The sequence below is a fragment of the Vombatus ursinus genome, unplaced genomic scaffold (genome assembly GCF_900497805.2).
Source record: "Vombatus ursinus unplaced genomic scaffold, bare-nosed wombat genome assembly UNPS02014821.1, whole genome shotgun sequence".
Taxonomy (NCBI): Eukaryota; Metazoa; Chordata; class Mammalia; order Diprotodontia; family Vombatidae; genus Vombatus; species Vombatus ursinus.
In genome coordinates this window covers 1,148,919-1,173,468 of record NW_020954599.1, presented here as the reverse complement: position 1 = coordinate 1,173,468, position 24,550 = coordinate 1,148,919, and the positions used below count along the sequence as shown (strand labels likewise).

The following is a 24,550-nucleotide window of genomic DNA, read 5'->3' as shown; positions in this document are numbered from 1 at the left end:
CTTAAAGCATCCATGATTTCTTTTATCCAGTGCAAATCACACTGTAGTAGACAAGTTTTTTGTGAATTTCTGTGGCCAAAAAAAAAAAAAAAAAAAAGGTCATCACCTAATGGCCAACCACAATGATCTTTGGATAAGAGAGATAATGTCAGGGATGTGTGGGAACCAGGACTAACAGCCTTAGGAGAGCTGATTGTTAAATTTTCAGTACGAGCATTTACACCATGAAAATTGACAAACACTACAATCAGGGCTTAATTTAGTTTTGTTGTTTGTTTAAACTTAAGAAATTATGGAAAAAATGTTGATAATGCAGGTTAAATTTAAAAGTGTGTCATCAGTAGAGGGTTTTTTGTCTTTTTTCTCTGAGAGCTTGTTGTTAAGCACATCCCTTGGAATGACTATGGGAGAAGTAAGCTACACTAACACCTAAACTGCCCCTCCATCCCTACTGAAACTAGTCTTCTCTCTCATTGTGATGGCTGGTCCTTGATTCTTTATGTTCTCAACAACGAAATCATGTATACCTCATTTACCTTCTGACTTTACATGTCTCTGCCCTGTAAGTGAAAGTTAACCATTTCAACATTGGCCTCTCTTATGCCCTAAATTAATAATAACCCCTATGAATATAGTTCTTTAAAGTTAATCAAGTTTAACCACAACATCTCCGAGGCAAATGGTGCACACAATTAGTTTAGTTTTTCAGAAGAGGAGATGGAGGCTTAAGAAAGTGAAGTGAGCTGCCAACGATCACAAACATAATGTTAAATCCATGACCCAAACCTGAGTTTCCAAAGTAAACCTTTCACCACAACACAATGTGATTCAGTTCCTGCCCTCTCACTCCCAGCCTGTAGAACATTGTTGGAGAAAGTTAGAAAATTGTTTGGTCAAATTGAAATTCAAGCTTACCATAAGACTTCAATATATATATGATTTCATTGTTGAGGACACTACTTCCACCAGTGCATATCATGATCAATCCACTCTTTCTTTTCATGTCCTTCCATAAATCTCCCATAAAGATTCTACCCAACATGACAAAGGCCTTTCTCTTTTTTAATTTAATATTTTATTTTCCCCAATTAAATTCATTTCCCCAAATTAAATTCATTAAAATTTTTGAGTTCCAAATCCTCTCCCTCCCTCACTTCCTCTCTCATTAAGAAGGCAGACAATTTGATATAGGTTATACATGGGCAGTCATGCAAAACATATTTTCATAATACTTGTAAAAGAAAATACAGACACTCCACCCTCAAAAAAAAAAACAACAAGAAAAATACAGTTTAAAAAAGCTATGCTTTGATTTGCACTCAGACTTCATCAGTTCTTTCTCCGGAGATTGCATTTTTTTATCGTAAGTCCTTCATATTTGTCTTGGATCACTGTATTACTGAGAATAGCCAAGCCATTCACAATTGATCATCATACAATAATGTTGTTATTACATACAATGTTCTCCTGGTTCTGCTCATTTCACTTTGTATCAGTTCATGTAAGTCTTTCAAGGTTTTTCTGAGAGCATCCAAAGGCCTTTCTCTAAGGCTTTTTCTTCTTTAATATTTCAAGGACCTACATACACAGAACTAAACTATCCATCAGGCTAGCTTACTTTATCAATATAACAGTAGGAAAAGTTGTTTTGTGATGGAGTCAAGATAGCGGAGGAAAGGCAGGAACTCGCCTGAGCTCTCCCCCAAACCCCTCCAAATACTTTTAAAAAATGACACTAAGGGGCAGCTAGGTGGCGTAGTGGATAGAGCTCAGGCCTTGGAGTCAGGAAGACCTGAGTTCAAATCCGACCTCAGATACTTGACACAGTAGCTGTGTGACCCTGGGCAAGTCACTTAATCGTGATTGCTTCACGAAAAAAAAAAATTACACTAAACAAATTCTAGAGCAGCAGAACCTACAAGAAGACTAAGACAACTTGGAAGGTCAGCAGGAAAGGTCTGTTGGACCAAGGTGAAAGAGGAGCGCAGTCCAACACAGGCCACACCAGCACAGCCCACACCCCAGCAAACCTGGAGTAGGCCTCAAGGCAACTGAATCACTGGCAGCAGTGGCAGTTTCCATACCTCTCAGCCCACAGACACCAAAGACAACTTAGAAAGTCATCAGGAAAGTCTGTTGTACCTGGGTGTGAGTGGAGCCCCAGTCGAGTGCAGGCCCAGCCCCAATAAACCAGAAGCAGGCCTAGTAAGTGACTGAATCAGCAGCGGAAGCAGCATCTGCTGCTTCTGGAGCTCTCAGCCAGTAAGGGGGTCAAACAACTGGTTAGAAGATTACTGGGGTCTTTCTGCCAGCTCTGAGGCAGGACTCTGTTGCTTTGCCATACTCAGATCTCCCTCACAGTCCTGGGTAGCAGTCCCAGGGCGAGGAGGAGCACTAACATAGCAGAGCTGCAGCAGCAGTGGAGGGGAGACCTTCTTCACAGTTCCAGGGCAGAAAAGAGTGTTTGTGGTCGCTCACAGACCACAACACAGGCCAGGAGAGCAGTAAACACCTGTCCTTAGATCATACCACCTTGGAAGAACTGAAAACTTACAGGTCCCCAGAAGTATCTCTGAAAACAGCTGCACTTGAAGCTTGGGATAATTTGCCCTCCACACTGGAAGCAGAGCTCTACCTTAACAAAGAATTAAAAAGTAAAGTAATAGGCTGGGAAAATGAGCAAATGGAAAAAAAAAAACCTCTGACTATAGAAACTTTCTTTGGTGAAAAGGAAGATCAAAACACACACTCAGAAGAAGACAACAAAGTCCAAGCTCTTACATCCAAAGCCTCCAAGAAAAATATGAATTGGTCCCAGGCCATGGAAGAGCTCAAAAAGGATTTTGAAAATGAAGTAAGAGAGGTAGACGAAAAATTGGAAAGAGAAATGAGAGTGATGCAAGAAAATCGTGAAAAACAAGTCAACAGCTTAGTAAAGGTGACACAAAAATCTGTGTACCAAATTTTTCTGATAAGGACTTGGTATTTAAAATATATAAACAATAAATATACAGAAGACAAATAATTATTCTCCATAAATAAATGATTAAGGAATATTAATAAACAGTTCTCAAAAAAACTGCAAAGTATTCACAACCATGGGAAAAAATGCTCCAAATCACTAATAATAAGAGAAATGCGAATTAAAACAACTCTCAGGTTTCACTTCATACTCTATAAGTTGGCAAAAATGATAACATTATTAGTGAAGCTGTGGAATGAAAAAACCATTTTGGAAAACAATTTGGAACTCTGCAAATACAGTGACTAAAATGTCCATACTCTTTGAACCAGAGACTCCATTGCTAGATTTATACCTCAAGGAAGCCATCTATAAGGAAAAAAAATCCCCATATACTCCAAAATATTTATAGCAGCACTTTTTGTGATAGCTAAGAATTAAAAGTTATAGTCTTAGAAAACCCCCTAAAGCACTAAGTGACTAAATGACTTGCCCAGGGTCAGTCAGAATCAGAGGCAGGCCAGGAACAGAGGTCTTCAGGCTTCAGAGCTGCTTGCCTACTTACAATCTTTCATCCTTCTTTGCTTCACAGACTAACATATCCTAAAGCCCTCCTGCTCTTAGCTTCCATGTCTTCAGCTAGGCAGCAAAGTGGACAGAGCACTGAGTCTGGAGTCAGAAAGCCTTAAATTCAATTCCAGCCTCAGACACTTAGTGGCTGTGTGACCCTGGGCAAGTCACTTAACCCCTGTTTGCCTCATTTTCCTAAATTGTAAAATGGGGGTTACAATAGCACCTACCTCCCAGAGTTGTAGTGAGGCTCAAATGAGATATGTGTAAAGCACTTAACACAGTGTCTGGCACATGTAGGCACTGAATAAATTCATATTCCCTTGCTCTTCCACTCTCCCCAAGAAAATGCATTCAAGTATCTGCTTACTGAGATGGTTACCGGGCTCTTCTGTTCCTCTTGTTTTTGAAACTACTTTATATCAGTAAAATTCTTCTAAGAAATACAATCACCAGAGTCAATGCTTTTAATTTTACCCATTTCACATGTCCCCAAGTCAACAGCTTTTTTTAATAGGCCAGGTTAGAACTGTTATAATACACATAGTATAAACCTCTTATCTTTACCTTTATTCTTAATTTATTCTTGATTGTGACCTTTGTTTTAACTAAGGCTTGCTCTGCTACAACCAACTGTACAACCTAGGACAAGTCTGTCTGACAAAAGGAGAGTAGCTAATAAATTGAATTCCTCTAAAACATGATGTTATCCACTTCTAACATGGAATGTAAATGAATGACTGGAGGGAAAGTGAAGATTCTATGCAATTTTTCAGCAATCCCAAAGTCCAAGTACTCTTTTAATAATTCCTTTAATGTGTTATTTCCCAGAGTATCAAATTTAACACCATTCAATCTCTGCATTACACAACCAAATGTAATTTTACATTTTTTTAATTCCCATTTCTAATGCTCTTCTAATGATCAAAAATAGATCTTTTAAGTTCTCTCATTTTATTCTTAAAAGGGCTCTATTTACCCGTCATGAATAATTTGACTTCCATGATTTGTTTCATAACTGAACAACCAAGGAGCTAGATTACTGGCATTCTATAATAAAAAGCTAAGCTGAAGTTATTGCTCTAGTTTACTTACTGAAGTATATCATAGTCCCCAGGCCCAGGCCCTTCTAGTACTGGTAAATCTTGTCTTCCTGACTGGTTGCCAAAATGTACTCCTTTGTATTTCAAAGTTGAATCAGAAGCATCCTAAAACATAAAATAAAGACTGTTCAATCATACATAGGTAAAGCCTTTCTTTCACCTCAGTCAGCAGAAAATTAAATATTAAATATGAGTAAGTATCAATTCTTTAAAATTCAAAATTATTTTACATTTCAATTAGAGGTTTATTTTCCTAATACCTAGCACACAGTCAGTACTTAACAAATATTTGTTTTCTAACTAACTGCATATTTATTCAGGAGATCTTTCTTAATTTTAATATGCTTAATTTTCTATGCTGTTTGATTAAGCACCTTTTGCTTTGAACTAATGTGTGATCTGGTTAGTTTAGTAAAAGTAAACACTGGTAATGGCTTATGAGCTCTGCTTTTGAGTTGAATACTAATCACCGAGCTATTTTGAAACTGCTAACTTTCCTTTTTGTTTGCTTAACTTAATTCAAGAAATATTTTTCATTCCATTTTTTTCAAGTATCAAGCATTTATTTTTTCTCTCTCCTACCTCCCTTCCCCCACCAAAAGGAGAAAAAATAATGCCTTTATAATAAACATTCACAGTCAAGCAAAATAAATTCCTATGTTGGCCAGATCCAAAAATATATGTCTTATTCTGCATATTTTTCTAACATATCTGTCAGGAGGTGGCCAGTATTCTTTATGATCAGGCCTCTGGAATCATGATTGATCATTGTTCTTTCAGAGTCTTTCAAAATTGTTTGGTTTTGCAATGCTGTCATCGTATAAATTTTTCTCCTTATAGTCACTTCATTCTGTATCAATTCATATGAGTCTTTCCAGGATTCTCTGAAACCATCTCTTTAATGATCTCTTAACAGCATGAAGGTATCCCAATACATTCATATACTATTAGTTATTTACATTTCTCTAATTGATGGGTACCTCCTTGGTTTCCAGTATTTTTGCCCCCACAAAAAGGGTTGTTATGAATATTCCATACACATAGGACCTTCTCCCATTTCTTTAATCTCTTTGGGGCATCAGCTTAGTATTTTGGAGTCAAAGGAAATGCATAATGTAGTAATTTGGGGGGTATAATTTCAAATTGCTTTTCAGAATGACTGAACCAATTCACAGCTCCATCAAAAGTAGAGTACCTCTTTCCCAAAACCCTTCACGACATTTGACATTTTCCTCTTTTGACATCTTTGGCAGTGTGATAAAGTGTGAGGTAGAACTTCAGAGTAGCTTTTACATTTTACTTTTCTCTAATTATTAGTAATTTGGAAGATTTTTTTTGACTAAAGACATCTTTGATTTCTTCCCTAGAAGAAATTTATATCACTTGACCACTTATCAGTTGGAGAATGGCTCTTCTTATACATTTGAATCAGTTCCTTACATATCTTTGAAATAAAGTCTTTATCAAAGTAACTTGCTACAAAAGATTGTTTTTAGCCATAGGAAACTTTCAAGGAACCAATGTGCCAGAAGCCTCCACATGCTACAAAGAAAGATAGAAGGAAGCCAAATTATATGTCTGCTCTCTTGATGGTGAGATCAAGATTTTAATAATCTTAATAATTTTCAAGCCCAATACATGTGCACAAAACAATTCCTCTTTTTAAACAATCTTAAAACATAATGAATTGAAAACAAAATAAATTTACTCCTGCTTAACTCATTAGCCCATATTTTTCAAAAGTAAAATATCTTATCTATAATGACATTAAGGCCTTTTAAAAATCCTAACGTAAAATGAAAAATAAATTGATGCATTCTTAATAACTCTAAATCACCAATTTCTTTATGTCAAGAAATGTTGTCAATATCAGCTTCAAGGTCACTGTCAACTTGGTAAGTCATTAGCAAATAAAGTGATTTAATTAAAGCAAGCTCAGCAAGGGGTTGCATTATTTTAAGTGAACAATTAATATAATTTGAAGAATTACTAATAGCTACTCCTGTTGACAATAAAATGAATGAAGAAGATGCTATATTTCCTATAGTATGGATAATTAGGCTTGGAAACAGATTTTGTGTGAAGAATTCAAAGTCCCAGAGTAAATTAATTCAGGAACTAATAGGCTGCTTTTCAGTGTGGCAACATGTACTTAATTCTTTAAATGTTATCTTTGGTAAATATTTCAGTATCAGCACTCAGATGGCATTCCAAACTTTAAACTCATCCAATGAAATGCAGATTTGGGATATTTCTCTAGGCTGATACAAACAAACAAACAAAAAAATAAGCTCAAAGTTTTAAATAAAAATTCCTTATGTGACAATAAATGTTAATGTACAGCATTTATTTACAAATTAAACTGAATGAAAATTTAGCATCTGATTCATTAGATGCTCTTGAACTTATCCTCTGATCCAAGACTGCTTCTACCACATAAACATATTCAGCAGATAACATTTTAAAGTTCAATATCTAGCATGATGCCTGGTACATGACAGGCTTTCAAGATATGTTTGCTAAATGAAACTGAATTGAATTCTAATACTTAAACTGAAGCTGCCCCATCTATAGATTATTCCCATCATGCTTCTCCTCTGCTCCTACTCACGTGCTGCTGAATGATACTAAAAGAAGTTATGTGGTCCCCCTGACAGGATTTACTACAAACTGAGTCCTCACTATAGCAAGGCACTCCGTTTATTCCTCCCTAATTGATTCTCTGTTGTATTCCCTATAAGATATTCTCAAGTCTCACATCCCACCTCTGCCACCTTCCTTTCCAGTAAAAGCCTTCAAGTTTACCAATAAGGGCCAATTACTAGGAACTTCCTCTTCTCCCCTACTTTACATCCCTTTTTAATTGTTTTTTTATACAGCCTATGTCTTAGCAATACAATGATTGTAAAAATATAAATGGTATCCACTTTAAACAATGTGCAACTGGCACATTATTTTAATACTTTTTAAAATATTCAATATTTTCCATTCACTACTGATAACAGCAATATCAATAGTTGATTTAAACAATGCACTGAAATACTTATCTTTTTGTAGCACAATAGAATAGATTTTTTCACCATTCCTCTTTGACAATGTGATCCAGTGCCTGAGTTTTAATTAAGAGCAATACTACTGCACAGCAATAAACTGTATTGAAATAAATGTGGTATAACATAGGAATATTCTTTTTAAAAAATAATAATTTCTCTTACCCTCCCCTTCGAGCAATTTTAATAGATGAATGAATGAATGAATGAAAGCTTCTAATAGATTGCTGCATAAGTCTCACAAAACAAACTTCATTGGTCGCATCTGAAAATGCATGTTTCTCTCTGCATCTTAAGTTCATGATTTCTCAGTCAATAAATGAGTAGTGTCTTTCATCTTAATTCTTTTGAACTTTTGAACTGCATTGATTAGAGTTCTAAAGTCGTTCAAAGTTGTTTTTCTCTATAACATTGTATAAATTGTTCTCCTAGTTGTGCTCTCTCCACTCTGTATCACTTAGTTCATATAAGTCTTCCCAGTTGCCTCTGAAATTGTCCATTTCATCTTGTTTTATGGCATAAAGTATTCCATTACATTTTGTTGAGCCATTCCTTAATGTAATTTTCTGGACACAGTTGTCTTTCCAAAATGGCTGGATCAATTCACAGTTCATCCAACATAGTATTCAGTACCTGTGTTCATACAACCCATACAACATTAGTCATATTTTTCTTTTGTCATCTTTGCAGTCTCATAGGAGGTAGAATCTCAAAGTTACTTTAATTCAAATTTCTCTAATTATTAGTGACGTTGAGCATTTTTTCATATGCATGTTGAAAGCTCGAATTTCTTCCTTTGGAAACCACCTGTTAATACTTTTGACCATTTCTCCCCTGGAGAATGGCTTTTAGGCTTACAAATTTAAATCAGTTCTTTACACATCTTGGATATGAGACTTTCATCAAAGAAATGTGTTCAAAGATTTTTTCATGTTACTTCTTTCCATTCTCATTTTTAGTACATGAAGTTTATGCAAAAAAATTTTAATTTTATTAAATCAAAATTGTCAATTTTATCTTTTATGATCATCTCTATTACTTAATGAGTCATAAACTCTTCCTCTCTTCATAGACTGAAAAGTAATTTCTGCCTTGGTACCTAATTTGTTTACGATGTCACTTCGTGTATATATAGATCATGTATCCATTGGGAACTTATCTTGCTGTGCAGTACAAAATGTTGGCCTAAACTAAGTTCTTCCAGACTAATATCTAATTTTCCCAGCAGTTTATGTCAAATAGCGAGCCCTTAATCGAGCAACTGGGTTTTTTGAGTTTGCTGAATACCATGCTTGTTTTGTGTATGTTGTAAACATAATCTATTCCACTGATTGACCCTTTTTTTAAAATTAGAATCAACTCATTTTATTGATTACTTCTTTGAAGTACTTTAACATCTGTTACTGAAAAACTTCCTTTCCACTTTTTTTATACCCTTGAAATTCTTAACCTTTTGTTCCTCTTTGTGAATTTCATTTTTTTCTAACACTATATTATTTGGGAGTTTGAAGGGTACAGTATGTTAAACATAAGTTTAGAGATCACAGTTATTTTTATTATATTGGTTCAACCTAACCATGAACAATTAATGTTTCTCCAATTATTTGGTTTTGTCTTTATTTCTGCAAAGTTTTTTTTATAGTTGGATTTATATATACTCCCTAGGTGAATCTTAGGGTATACACTTCCAAGTATTTTATAGCTTTTGTAGTTATTTTGAATGGAATTTATTTTTTCTATCCCATTCTATATTTCAAAAATCCCTTGATCTCATTCCCTATTTTATTTCTTCTTTACTCTCAGTCTCTGATTTGCCAAAACCAAGTCATCTACTCTCTCTCTCTCTCTCTCTCTCTCTCTCTCTCTCACACACACACACACACACACACACACACACACACACACATTCAAACTCTGTTGCCAACAAACATTCTCTATCCTTAAAAAAACAAAAACCACATTCTTATTAAACCCTACCATTTCCTGTTTCCCTCCTCCCTTCATAGCTAAATTTCTAGTCCAAACTTTTTGCCTCTTACTCACTCATCCTCTCCTCTTAATCATTTTGTAATGTAGCTTCCAACTTCAACATTCAACTGAAACTGCTCTCTCCAAAGTTATCAAAGATCTCTTAATTGCCAAATCTGATGACCTTTCTTCAGTTGTCAGCTTTTTTAACCTCTCTGCAATAATGACCAGAGTTGACTAAAGTGACCTCCTGAATACTCTCTGTACTCCATGAGTTTTCATGATACCACTCTCTTTGAGATATCCTTCAACCTGTCTTGCCACTCCTTCTCAGTCTCCTTTGCTAGATCATCAATAATACTAAGCTTAGAGCCTGGCTTTAGCATACCTTTTCTTCTCCTTTAATTAAAAAAAAGCACTCAAACTGTATTTTTGCTAGAAGATAAGAGAGATAACCAACCCCTCATGAGAAGAAAGCTACAGAAATAATCTAACTACCCCCTAAAACATGATTAGCCACTATCAGGCATTCATTTATGATTAATTTTTTAACATGCTTTAAATTATTCTCTTACTCTTATTCTGTTTCCCCTCACATAAAATCTATGGTTGACCATAAAAGGTGTACACTATCTATATGTTTCTACTTTGCTGGAATAGAGATGGAAAACAGAACAGCTAATTGAAACGTTCTTTTTTTTATTTTATTAATTTATTTTTAACATTCTTTTTTTAAATTTTGAGTTCCAGATTCTCTCCCTCTCTCCTAACATTTCCCATCCACTGAGAAGGCAAACAATGTATCAATTATGCATGTAAAATCATGCAGAACATACTTACATGTTTTTTAAAATGAAGCAAAAAAGAAAATTATACTTTGATTTGTACTCAGAGTTCAACAGTTCTCTCTCTGGAGTTAGCACTTTTTTCATCATGATTCCTTTGGAATTGTCTTGGATCACTGTAATGATCAGAGTAGCTAAGTCTTTCACAGTTCACTCTCATTACAGCATGGCTGTTACTGTGCACAATGATCTCCAGGTTCTTCTCATTTCACTTTGCATCAGTTCACATAGGTCTTGCCATGTTTTTCTCAAATTGCTCCTCTCATCATTTTTTTTTACCATTTTAATTTATTATTTATTTATAGCATTTTTTGTCCTTTTTAAATTCTGAGTTGGAAGTTCTCTCCTTCCCTTGCACCCCTCCCACAGGCACTTAGAAAGCAAACCCTTCCCATCATTTCTTATAACATAACAGTACTGCCTCACAATAATATGCCACAACTTATTTAGCCATTCCTCAACTGAAAAGCTTCTCCTCAATTTCCAATTCTTTGCTACCACAAATAGAGCTGCTGTAAATATTTTTGTATGTATAGGTCCTTTTCCTTTTTCTTTGATCTCTTTATGATACAGACCTAGTAGTGGTATTGCTGGATCAAAGGGTACATATGTGTGTGTATCTATATGTAAAATTATTCTATACATACTTCTATTTATCAGTTCTTTCTCTGGATGTAGATAGCATCTTTTTCATATATTGCTCTTACTGTATACAATGTTCTCTTGGTTCTGCTCATTTCACTCTTCATTATTTCATTCAAGTCTTTCCATGTTTTTCTATAATCACTGACCTCATCATTTCTTATAGCACAGTAGCATTCCCTCACAATTATATACCACAATTTGTTCAGCCATTCCCCAATTGATGGGCATCCCTGCAATTTCTAGTTCTTGCTATCACAACAAGAGCTGCTATAAACATTTTAGAACAGATAGGTTATTTTCCTTTTTCCCTAATTATCTTAAGAAATAGCCAAGGAGTGGTATTGCTGGATCAAAGGGTATACTATAGGTAGTTTAATAACTCTTTGGGCACAATTCCAGATTGCTCTCCAAAACAGTTGGATCAATTCACAATTCCATTTTCCACATCCCCTCCAAATTGTCACATTCACCTTCTTTCATTTTAGCCAAATGTAAAATGTAAATGTAGTGTAAAATGATATCTCAAGGTTGTTTTAATTTGCATTTCTCTAATCAATAATACTTTAGAACATTTTTTCTTATTACTATAAGTTATTTTGATTTCTTCTTTGGAAAATTGCCTATTCATATCCTTTGACCATTCATCAATTGAGGAATAACTCATTCTTATAAATTTAGTAAAGTTCTTTATATATTTTATATGAGACCTTTATCTGATAAACTATCTATAATTGTTTTTCCAACTTTCTGCTTTCCTTCTGATCTTGGCTACATTTATTTTATTTGTACAGAACCCTTTTAATTTAATGTAATCAAAATGATCCATTTCACACCTAACTTTGCTCTCTATCTCTTGTTTATTCATAAATTGTTCACCTATTCATAAGTCTGATAAGTAATATGTTCTGTGTTCTTCTAATTTTCCTTTAAAATCTCTCTTTATATCTAGGTAACGTATCCATTTTTACCTTATCTTGGTAACTGGTGTAAGATATTGGCCTATGCCCAGTTTCTGCCATACTGTTTTCCAATTTTCCCAACAATTTTTACCAATGAATTTTTATCCCAAATTCTTAAGTCTTTACATTTGTCAAACACAAGGTTATTATATTTATTTGCTGCTATAAATTATATATCTACTCTGTTCCATTGATCTACCTTTTTATTTCTTAGCCAGTATCAGATAGTTTTGATAATCATTGCCTTATAGTATAGTTTAAGATCTGATACTGCTAAAAATTCCTTCCTTTACATTTTTTCATTATCCGATATGCTTGACTTTTTATTTTTCCAAATGAATTTTGTTATTATTTTTTCTAATACAGCAAAAAAAAAAATTGGGTAATTTAATTGGAATGGCATTGAATATATAAATTAGTTTAGTAAAATTGTCATTTTTATTATATTGGCCCTACCAACCCATGAACAATTAATATTTCTCTAATTATTTAAATCTGATTTTTATTTGCATAATAAGTTTTTTATATAATTTTGTTTATATAGTTTCTGGTTTTGTTTTGGCAAGTACACTTACAGGTATTTTATACTGCCTAAAGATATTTTAAATGGGGCATTTTTTACTATCTCTTCTTGCAGAGTTTTGTTTGTGACACATAGGAATGCTGATAATTTATGTGGATTTACTTTATATCCTGCTACTTTGCTAAAATTATTATTTCAACTAAGTTTTTAGTTGAGTCTTTGGGATTTTCCAAGTATACCATCATATAGCCTACAAAAAGAGATAGTTTTATTACCTCATTCCCTATTCCAATTCCTTCTATTTCTTTTTCTTCTTTTATTGCTATTGTTAGGATTTCCAATACAATACTGAAAAATATTGGTAACAGTGGGCATTTTTGTTTTATACCTCATCTTACTGGGAAGGCTTCTAGTTTAACCCCATTACAAATAATGCTTGCTGATGGTTTTAGATAAATGTGTTTTATCAATTTAAGGAAAAAACCATTTCTACCAATACTTTCAAGTGTTTGTAATAAAAATGAGTGTTGAACTTTATCAAAAGCTTTTTCTGCATCTATTGATATAACCATTTTTTTAAACTTTTATTATTGATATAATAAATTATGTTAATAGTTTTCCTTATGTTAAACCACCCCTGCATTCCTGATATAAATCCCACTTGATTATAATGTATAATCTTTGTGATATATTGTTGTAATCTTTTAAAGCATGTTATTTAGAATTTTTGCATCCATATTCATTAATGAAATTGTTCTATAATTTTCTTTTTCTGTTTTTACTTTTCCTGGTTGAGGTATCAGTATTATATTTGTTTCATAAAAGGAATTTGGTAGGATCCCTTCTTTACCTATTACTCCAAATAATTTATTTAATATTGGATTTAGTTGATCTTTACATTTTAATTTAAATTTGCCTCTTGTAAACAATATATTGTTGGATTTTGATTTCTAATCTGTTCTGCTATTTGCTTCGATTTTATGGGTGAGTTCATCCCATTCACATTCACAGTTATGATTATTGTGTATTTCTTTCCATCCCATTTTCTTTTGTTTCTTTCTCTCTCTCTTTTTATCCTGTCTCTCCTAAAAGGTCTATTTTGCTTCTAACTACTGCTTCCATTAATCCACTTACCCTTTTAATATCCCCCATTACTCCTATACCCTTCCCCTCCTATTTCTCTATTTAAATAAGGTACATTTCTATCAACAACTATATGCGTATATATATATATATATATATAAATGTTCACACTTCGCCCCATAAAAGCTCTTCCTGACCCCATTTTACTTCTCCCTCCTCCCAGTGCATCCTTCTTTCTACCCCTTTGGGTTTTTGGAGATCATTCTAACAAAATAAATTCACACTCATGCCTCCATGTATGTAAACCCATTTTAACTATCATAATAATGATAAAGTTCTTAGGAGTTACGGGAATCATCTTTCCATATAGGAAGTTTAACTTTCTTGTGTCCCTTATGATTACTATTTCATGTTTATCTTTTTCTGCTTCTCTTGAATCTTATGATTGAATGTCACATTTTCTATTCAGGTCTGGTCTTCTCATCAGAAATGTTTTAAAGTCCTCTATTTCATTCAATATCCATTTTCCCTTGAAGGATTACACTCATTTTTGCTGGGTTTTGATTATAATCCTAGCTTCTTTGCCTTGTGGAAAATATACCAAGCCCTCCAATCCTTCAATGAGGAGACCACTAAATCTTGTATGATCCTAACTGTGGCTCGATATTATTTGAATTGTTTCTTTCTGGCTGCTTGAATTATTTTCCCTTTGACCTGATGCCTCTGGAATAATATTCCTGGGAGTTTTCATTTCAGAATCTCTTTGAGGAGGTGATAAATGGATTCCTTCCATTTCTATTTTACCATCTGGATCTAAGATAGCAAGGCAGTTTTCCTTGATAACTTCTTGAAATATGATGTCTAGACTCTTTATGTGATCATGGCTATCAGGCAGTACAATAATTCTTAAATTACCTCTCCTTGATCTATTCTCCATGTCAACTGTTTCTCCAATGAGATATTTTATTTTCTTCTATTTTTCATTCTCGTGACTTTGTCTTGTTGTTTCTTGATGACTTGTGGGAATCATTAGCTTTGACCTGCCCAATTCTAATTTTTGAGGAACTTTTTTCTTCTTCAGCTGAAGTACAACAGAGTCTGTTCCAGCCCCTAACTTTTACTCTGTCTGTGTCTTTCTGCTTTAAGCATGTTTCTTGTAAACAACGGATTGGAGGATTCTGGTTTTTCATACACACTTCCATTTTATGGGAGAATTCATCCCATTCACATTCACTAACTGTGATTACTACAATTACTAACTGTGTATTTCCCTCCATTCTATTTTTCCTCCTGTTTGTCTTCTCTCTTATCTCATCCTTTCCCTCCTCACCAGTGTTATGCTTCTGTCTACTGCCCCCCCAAATCTGCCCTCCCTTCGGTCAGTCCTCTCCCCCCTTACTTAATCTCTTTCCCTGCTACTTCCCTGTAGGGTAAGATAGATCCCTTATAATTATGAAGTGGAAGTGATGAATAGATTTAAGAAATTACACCTGGTAGACAGAGTACTTGAAGAACTATGGCAATATTATACAGGAGTCAGGAGCAAAAAATAAATAAATTTTTTTTAAAAAGAGCAAGAAAGAAAAATGCCTGTCTGATGAGGCTTTACAAATAGCTGAGGAAATAAGGAAAGCAAAAGGGAAAAAAGAAAGGGAAAGATATGCCCAAACAAAACCAGAATTCCAAATAATATTAAAGAAAGATAAGATTTTCTTAAATGAGCAATGCAAAGAAATAGAAGACAATAGAACGGGAAATACAAGAGACCTCTTCAAGAAAAACAGAGATATCAAGGGGACATTTCATGAAAAATGGGCATAATAAAAGACAAAAAATGGTAAAGACTTAACAGATGCAAAAGAGATTAAGAAGAGGTGGCAAGAATATACAGAAGAACTACGCAAGGAAGATCTTAACATTACTGATAACCACAATGGTGTGGCTACTGATCTAGAGCCAGATATCCTAGAGAATGAAGTCAAATGGCCCTTAGGAAGCATTGCCAACAATAAGGTCAGTGAAGGTGATGGAATGACAGCTGAGCTATTTAAAATCTTAAAAGATAATGCTGTTAAAGTGCTTCACTCAACATGCCAGCAAATTTTTGGAAAAGATCAGTTTATGTCCCAATCCTAAAGAAGGGAAATGCCAAAGAATGTTCAAATTACCAAAAAAAATTGCAATCATTTCACATTTCAGCTCAAGATTCTACAAGCTAGGCTTCAGCATTATATAAACTGAGAATTACAGAAGTGCAGGCTAGTTTTCAAGGAGGCAGAGGAACTAGAGACCAAATTGCCAACATTCATCGGATTATGAAGAAAGCAAGGGAGTTCCAGAAAAAAACATCTCCTTCTACTTCTCTGGCTACACTAAAGCCTTTGACTGTGCGGATCACAACAAAATATGGCAAGTCCTCAGAAAGATGAGAGTACCAGATCAACTTACCTGTCTCCTGAGGAATATATATGCAGGCCAAGAATCAACAGTTACGACCAACGATGGAACAACTGATTGGTTTAAGATTGTGAAAGGAGTATGACAAGACTGCATATGGTCATCTTATCTATTTAACTGAAATGAGTTCATACATTGTGCAAAATGCCAGCCTGGACAAATCCAAAGTTGGAACTAAGAGTGCTGGGAGAAATATCAATAATCTCAGATATGCAGATGATACCACTCTGCCAGCAGGAAGTGAAGACGAATTAAGAAGCCTCTTGATGATGGTGAAAGAAGAGAGTGTAAAACCTGGCTTAAAGCTTCGCATCCAAAAAACTAAGTTTGTGGCAACTGGTCCCCTCACTTCCTGGCAAACAGAGGGAAAAGAAATGGAAGCAATGTCTGATTTTTAAATTCTTGGGCTCAAAGATCACTGCAGACAAAGCCTGCAGCCATGAAATTAAAGGACACCTGCTCCTAGGAAAGAAAGCTATAGCAAATCTTGCCAGCATACTAAAAATTAGAGACCTTGCTGACAAAGGTCCATAAGATCAAAGCTATGGTTTTTCCAGCAGTAATGTATGGCTGTGAGAGTTGGATTATAAAGAAGGCTGAGTACCACATAATCAATGCTTTCAAATTGTGGTGCTGGAGAAGACTTGAGAATCCATTGGACGAGAAGGAGATTAAATCAGTCGATATTTAAAGAAATTTAGACTACTCACTGGAAAGACAAATACTGAAGCTAAAGTTTAAATACTTTGCCCACATAATGAGAAGACAGGACTTACTGGAAAAGACCCTGATGTTGGGAAAGACTGAAGGCAAAAGGAAAAGGGGATGGCAAAGGATGGAATAGACAGAAGATGGGATGTCATGGAAGCAACAAATATGAGACTGAACAGACTTCAGGAGATAGTGAAGAGAAGGAACAGACTTCAGGAGATAGTGAAGAGAAGGGACTGGTGTGCTATGGTCTATGAAGAGTTAGATACAACTAAACAAATGAACAATAACAAATACCTGAATAAGTAATTTAACCAAAAAATATAAGTTAGATTCGTATATAAACTCTCAATATTCACTAAGGTTGCTTTATTAGCTCATACACAATTAACTTTTCTGCTTTAAATATTAAATAAATCTATACATAATCTTTGGACTAAACACTTAAAATGTTCTGTAAAATACTTACAAACAATGGTTTATAGAATGCTGGACCCAGTGTTTTGTCAACAACAGGTGGACTTTGTTTCAATACAGAGCCATCATTTTTTATATAATAACCATGTGACTGTCCAGGGGAAGGAATGGAAGGTGCATCCACATTTCTGAAGACTTCAAATCTTTTTGGAGTTTTCTGCAAAAATAATATTAAAATTAAAAATCTTTGAGCACGTGAATAAATAAATAAATAAAATAAATGGCAGACAATATGGGGGATGAAGAACAAAATCTACTGGAAGACCAAGAATTAACTTCAGAATTAAAAATTTCCAGTACTGGAAATGACTACAGGAGAGAGACTTAAAGGCTAGAAACAATCACTGAAGGACACACAGGATTAAGCAGAACTCAGCAGGCATGCAACCAATTTCTGTTAGTCCTGAAGTGACAGACCTTATTCAGCATAGCCAGACCTGAGCCTTGCCTTCCTGAACAATGTAATACGCTGAAGGCTCCACTAATATCAAACGTGCACGACAACAACCACGTTGTGCAGACTGACACAGCCTACCACGGGTGGTCATTATAAAGGAAGGAAGGAAAACCACCTCCATCAGGAGGTGAGCAGCATGCTTCACCATCAGACCTCTGGAATTATGGTTGGTCATTAGATTGATCAGCATTCTTAAGTCTACTTCAGCTAAAACATACTAGGTTTCACTCCAGCCGCTAATTTTAAGTTTGTGTACTCCTTTATGTTTTAAACGTATCTCTTATACACAACCTATTGTTGGACTCTGCTTTCTAATCCCAATTCGGTTACCACCTTTTGTTCTACAGGTGAGCTGACCCTATTCACATTCAGAGTGATGATCCTTAATTGTGTATGTCCCCTCAACTTACTCTATTATACTTCTCTTTTTCCTGCCCCACCTTTTTAAAGAAGGTGGTGAGAAAGGAGTGCACTCAGCACCAATGCTCAAGATTTACTATAACTTGCTTCTGCTCCCCTGCCCTACCTAGGGCCCAATCAAAAGTTATCCATTCCTTTTCTTTTAAATCTCTTTTCAGAATCCAACCTCCTTAGGTTTTGTTGTTGTTGTTGTTGTTGTTGTTGTTGTTTTGTTTTTCAGGCAATTAGGGTTAAGTGACTTGCCCAGAGTCACACTGCTAGTGAGTGTTATATGTCTGAAGCCGGATTTGAACTCAGGTTCTCCTGACTCCAGGGCCGGTGCTCTATCCACTGCACCACCTAGCTGCCCCCTAGTTTGTTTTGTCTAAGGACTAATGCCTCCCTTTCCTCTTGTCCCCTCCTCTCCTCCTCCTCCCCCGCCTCTTTTTCTTCTCCCCTTTATCTCCCATTTCATGCAGTTTTGTACTGGACTGCCTGTATATATTCCTGATCAACTCAATGAGAGGTTTAAGTGTCACCTGCTCTCTGCACCTCTTCCTTCGTTTTTGTGCAGTTTTCTACTTGAACATTCAGATGATGTGAGATGATTTTCCCCATATTTCCTCTCTCTTTTTCCTCCTAGTAGTGTATTCCTTCTCCCCTCTCGTTCCATTCTTCTTTTAAGATCATGCAAACATATCGGAACACCACTTCTAGGCCCTCCATCTTACTGCACTCTCTACGACTCCTGACAAAGGCATTTAGGGGGTACAGTGGAAAGAGCACCAGGCCTGGAGTCAGGAAAATGTCCTGAGTTCAAATCAGGCCTCAGACACTTACTAGATGCTTGACCTTGGGTAAGTCACTTAACCCTGTTTGCCTCAATTCCTTATCTGTAAAATGAGCTCGAGAAGGAAATAGCAAGCCACTCCAGTATCTTTGCCAAGAAAACCCCGACTTGGATCACAAAGAATTGGACAAGACTGAAAATAACTGAACGACAACATGACCTTTGATGATGTTAGCATTGGGAAGGGACATGTCTCCCTATATAAGAAAGTAAACAGTCTACCTCTGCTTAGTCCCTCATGATTGATGAGTACTCATGTTTACCTCTTGTGTTTGTATTTCAAAGTTTCTACCAAGCTCTGCTCTTTCCATCAAGAATGCCTGTCATTGTTGTTGTTCAGTCGTTTCAGTCATGTCTGACTCTTCATGAGCCCTTGGCAAAGATACTGGAGTGGTCTGCCATTTCTTTCTCCAGCTCATTTTACAGATGAGGAAACTGAGGGAAACAGGGTTAAATGACTTGCCCAGGGTCACAGAGCTGGTAAGTCTCTGAGGCCAGATTTGAACTCATGAAGATAAGCCTTCCTGACTCCATGCCCAGTATTCTATCCACTGTGACACCTAGCTGCCTCCCAAAAAAGCCTGGAAGTCATCTATTTCATTAAAGGTACATTTTCCACCTGTAGGATTCTATTTCATTTTTCTGGGTACATTATTCTTGGTTGTAAGCCTCTATCTTTTGCCTTGTGGGATGGCATATTCCTAGTTCTCCATTCCTGTACAGTGGTAGCTGCTAAATCATATGTGAGCCTGATTGTGGCTCCTTGAATTTTTCTGGTTTGCAGTATTTTTCCTTTGACCTGGGAACTCTAGATTTTGGTTGACATTCCTGGGAGTTTTCATTTAAGGAGATAATTTATGGATTCTTTCTCTTTTCACTTTTAAATGGTCAAAGGATATGAACAGGCAGTTTTCAGATGAAGAAATTAAAGCCATCTATAGTCATATGTAAAAATGCTCTAAGTCACTATTGATTAGAGAAATGCAAATCAAAACAACTCTGAAGTACCACATATCACCTATCAGATTGGTCAACATGACAAAACAGGAAAATGATAAATGTTGGAGAAGTGGGAAAATTGGAACACTAATGCACTGCTGGTGGAGTTGTGAAATGATCCAATCATCTTGGAGAACAATGTGGAACTATGCCCAAAGGACTATAAAAATGTGTATACCTTTTGACCCAGCAATAGCACTTCCAGGGCTGTATCCCAAAGACATCATACAAATGAGAAATGGACCCACGTGTACAAAAATATTTATAGCAGCTCTTTCTGTGGTAGCAAAGAATTGGAAATTGAGGGGATGTCCATCAACTGGGGAATGACTGAACAAGCTGAGGTATAGGAATGCAATGAAATACTGTTGTGCTATAAGAAATGATGAGCAAGTAGACTTCAGAAAAACCTGGAAAGACTTGTATGGACTGATCCTGAGTGAAGTGAGCAGAACCAGGAAAATGTTGTACACAGTAACAGCCACGTTGCGCTATGACTAACTTTGATAAACTTAGCCCTTCTCAGCAATGCAAGGATCTAAGACATCTCCAAAAGTCTCATGATGGAAAATGCTATCCACATCCAGAGGAAGAACTATGCAGTTTGAATGCAGATCAAAGCATACTATTTGCTCTTTTTTTTTCTTCTGTTTTGTTTTGTTTCCTCTTTCTTGTGGTTCCTCCTATTGGTTCTAATTCTTCCTTACAACATGACTAACGTGAAAATATGTTGAATAGGAATGTATATGTAGAGCCTATATCAGACTGCATGCTGTCTTGGAGAGGGGGCGAGGAGGGAGGGGGAGAAAAATTTAAAACTCAAAAGCTTATGGAAGTGATTGATGAAAACTAAAAAAAAATTAATAAAAAATGTTTTTAAAAAGAATGAGGAAGTTTGTCTAGATGACTTCTAAAGTTCTTCCAATTCTTAATGCTATGATAAGAAAACTAAATCATATCATATTCCTCCACCTTTGTCTTCAGAATCCACCAGTTTCAACTGGCATCAGTGTTGATAATACCAGCTGCATTCCTACTGTTTTCAGTCTCTTGTCCAGGATTTATTCTTCTCTATTATTACTTCTTAAGTTCTTTCTGGTGGTATCATTTGTCCCTTCATGAATGACCAGACATTAAGTTTAACAAGTCTCAGGAGGCTCCCTGCCACAATCCAGATACACATCCAAGGCAGACAGCATATCTGTCTGACTGTTCATATCAGGTTGACATTTAGCTATCTTAGTACACGTCAACAACCATCCCAACTTTTTCTAATAACAAGTACCAGACAGCTTTTTTTTTTTTAGGTGACCCAGTGGACCCTCATCATTATTCCTTGAAGTAGAAACTATTTCTGCCTCTGCAAAGTACAGATTTCTCCCAGAAATAAGAAGAGCCTCATACCTATAATGTAATTCATAATGTTAACTGGTCCTTTTCACCTTCTTTCTTTGTGTAGTAGAGGTTGCACTCCAGAGAACATGCATGGGGTGGGCCTAGGAGGTCATCATAGGGAATAAGAACCAGAGTTCCCCTGGAAACTTCCAGAAATTCCTGGATCATAGTTCAGTCAATGCTAAAAGGCCTTAAACTTTAGAATGATGAAGCAAACTCTTCACTGGTATCTGAGAAGGAAAAGTCTCTAACTCAGTGGATCTATAAAAAGGAGTGACCTGCCCTCTGCCTTTTCTTCCTGTCTGAAGATCACGTCTGGCCTGTTTGAGCCACTCCCTGGAAGAGTATAGCTGTAAGCACATGGCAAACAAAGCATATGTTCTACACCCAAGCAAACCTAAGATTTAGATTTCAGAGTCCTTGATGCTCTTCTGCTTTGTTTCTTTGCTTAATCATAAATATCTGAGCACTGATCCTGAGATGAATGTTTCCACTTTGTAAGTGTAAAAGGTCCAGCCACCCTGGTCTTCAGTCAATGTTAGAAGAGCATCTACATCCACCACAGTGCTTCGTGGAGATGATCACTAACAGAAGAATACTGAGGACATTATTTTCTCAGTTGCTTCTGATGTATGACCAGTAGTTTCTTGCCAAAGCTCTAACAGAAATAAAAGTTATCCTCAATCATGTCTTCAAAAACGTCTTATACAAAAATCCAACTTCCAGACATTTCTCACCATTCCTTTCCTCTGTCTCCTCCAGCCTCCATTCAAAATTTATACATTTCCTGCAGCTACTGGCTCCTAAGTAACGTATAGGTGTGTGTGTATATATGTACCTGTGTTCACAGACACACATACATGCGTAGGTATCCACATACATACAGATATGTATTTATGCATCTGAGGGACTGAATAAAGGGAGACTCATTTTGATGAGTTACAATCCCATAAAGACTATGGTCAGAATCCATGACACATGTTGGAGGATGTATTTCACTTATGCTTGATGGATTAGTTGGACTCATGAGGGGCCACCTCCACCTGCTGGCAGGTTAACAGAGAATCCTTTTGTCCTTTACCTTTCAGAAGAGCAATGATCAGATTAGGAGGATGAAAAGGGATAGAAGGAGTAGAAAGCGAACGATGGCTACCTGTGGGCAAGATACATGGCAGTCACCTACCCTCAACCACAAGCAATGTATAAAGAGATGGATTTCATGTCCATGTGTCCCAGAAACGGAAGCCTCTGGGGAAGAATGTCTAGGTCTAGATACTCTTCCCTCTTTGATGACTTTTTTTCAGGGTTTCTCAGTCCTCATAGCAATACTCTGTAGTTTGGATTCCCCTTTGTAAATGGAAAGGGGCAACCACCAGACATTCCAGTGAATCTTACTTTCACTCCAAAGACCCACACAAGCACAGAAATATTAGGATTCAAACTTCCTCCAGCAGAGAAATTCACTTGTTCCCTGTGGAAAGTTCCACCTTTCAGAGATCCAAACAGGCATCAAATCTTGGTACTGTATTGAGGGACTATACTCATCCAGAGGTGAAACACTATTAGGGTTACAAAGACAGCCACTTTACTACTGGTGTGGTAAAGGATTCTTTATGGCACTGTCCAAATAACTCACAGTAACAGTAATGGGCAAATTCCAAATATTCTTCTCCCTCACAGCATGTCTTAGGCTTCCTTGTTGCACCTCCAACTTGGGAGACGATGTGCATGATCTCATTTTTTCTTGAAGAAGCTGACACTTTCTAGGAACATCCTAACTCCCTAGAAGTGAGGATCCTCAACTCTGGAACTCAGGAATATGAACATTGTACTTTATTTCAGGCTTAAAAATTAAACAGGAAAATCAACTGGCTTTTGTTCTCCTTTAATACTTTCTGTACATCTTAGGTACAAGAAGTGATTGCAGATTTCTTCAATACCTCAACTGAGCAGTGATCTTATCAATGTGAGTACTACCTCCTCTGTAACTTATATTTACAGAGTTGACTAGAGCACTGAAAGGATAAGGGACTTATTACGATAACAGAGTTAATAGGTATTGATTTCACATTTTCCTGGCCCCAAGGCTAGCCATGCTGTGTCTCAAAGAGTTTATAGAGATAAGAAAATAGGTGTATCCTGTTCTTCCCAAGTTTTGGCACTTTCTTCCTTTTGAAATTCCTTTGAAATACTATAGACATTGTACTTACTTATGCATATACCATATTCCCTCAGAAGGATACAAGCTTCTTGAATACAGGGATGGTTTCCTTTTTAGTTTTACCAGCACATTGCACAAGTCCTTAATCGTTTTTTAATTGAATAGCTATTAATATTTTGTCAATTGCTTTTTTCCCTAAAAAATAAGGTCCGTAATATTTCTAAACATTATATATTGCCTACTCTTTTTGACAGTTTGAGGATCAATCCGTGGATACTCTCAAAAGCATATTGCCTCCACCAGTGATTTCCTATAATTGAATTTTCTATATTTGGTGCAGATTAGCTGTTCTTCCTCTTCCCAACTTGTCTTCTCTGATGCCATTTCTCCTTCCTGATTCAACACAGCAGGAACTACCTCTATCAAAAAGTTTACTATAAAAGTCTGAATACACCTTTTCAGTTTTTCATCAGAGTGGCCCTAACTCCACTTTCACCTTGAAATAATCTGGTGGTGGATCAGTGGAATAGGTTAGGTATGTAAGACACAGTAGTCAATAACTATAGTAATCTATTATTTGATAAACCCGAAGACCCCAGTTTCTAGAATAAGAACTTACTATTTGACAAAAACTGCTGGGAAACTGGAAAAGAATATGGCAGAAATTAGACATAGACCAAAATCTCACACCATATACCAAAATAAAGTCAAAATGGATTCATGATTTAGATATAAAGGCTGATACTATAAGCAAACTGGGAGAGCAAGGAATAGTTTACCTATCAGATTTATGGAGAACAGAAGAATGCATGACCAAACAGGAGATAGAGAACATTAAATAATGCAAAATGGATAACTTTGATTACATTAAATTGAAAAGTTTTTGCACAAAGTCAATGCAAGCCAAGATTAGAAGGAAAGCAGAAAATTGGGAAA

At 36.0% G+C, this 24,550-nt stretch overlaps 1 protein-coding gene across 1 annotated transcript in view; it reads right to left on the bottom strand.

Moving 5' to 3' along the window:
* STPG2 (sperm tail PG-rich repeat containing 2) overlaps positions 1 to 24,550 on the bottom strand; it is a 197,525-nt gene that overhangs the window by 159,070 nt on the left and 13,905 nt on the right. Inside the window, exons 4-5 of the mRNA XM_027837377.1 lie at positions 17,346 to 17,510; positions 4,628 to 4,740 (exon numbers count right to left, since the gene is read on the bottom strand). Of these exons, the coding sequence (XP_027693178.1) occupies positions 4,628 to 4,740; positions 17,346 to 17,510 (278 nt within the window). The remainder of the gene's footprint in view (positions 1 to 4,627; positions 4,741 to 17,345; positions 17,511 to 24,550) is intronic.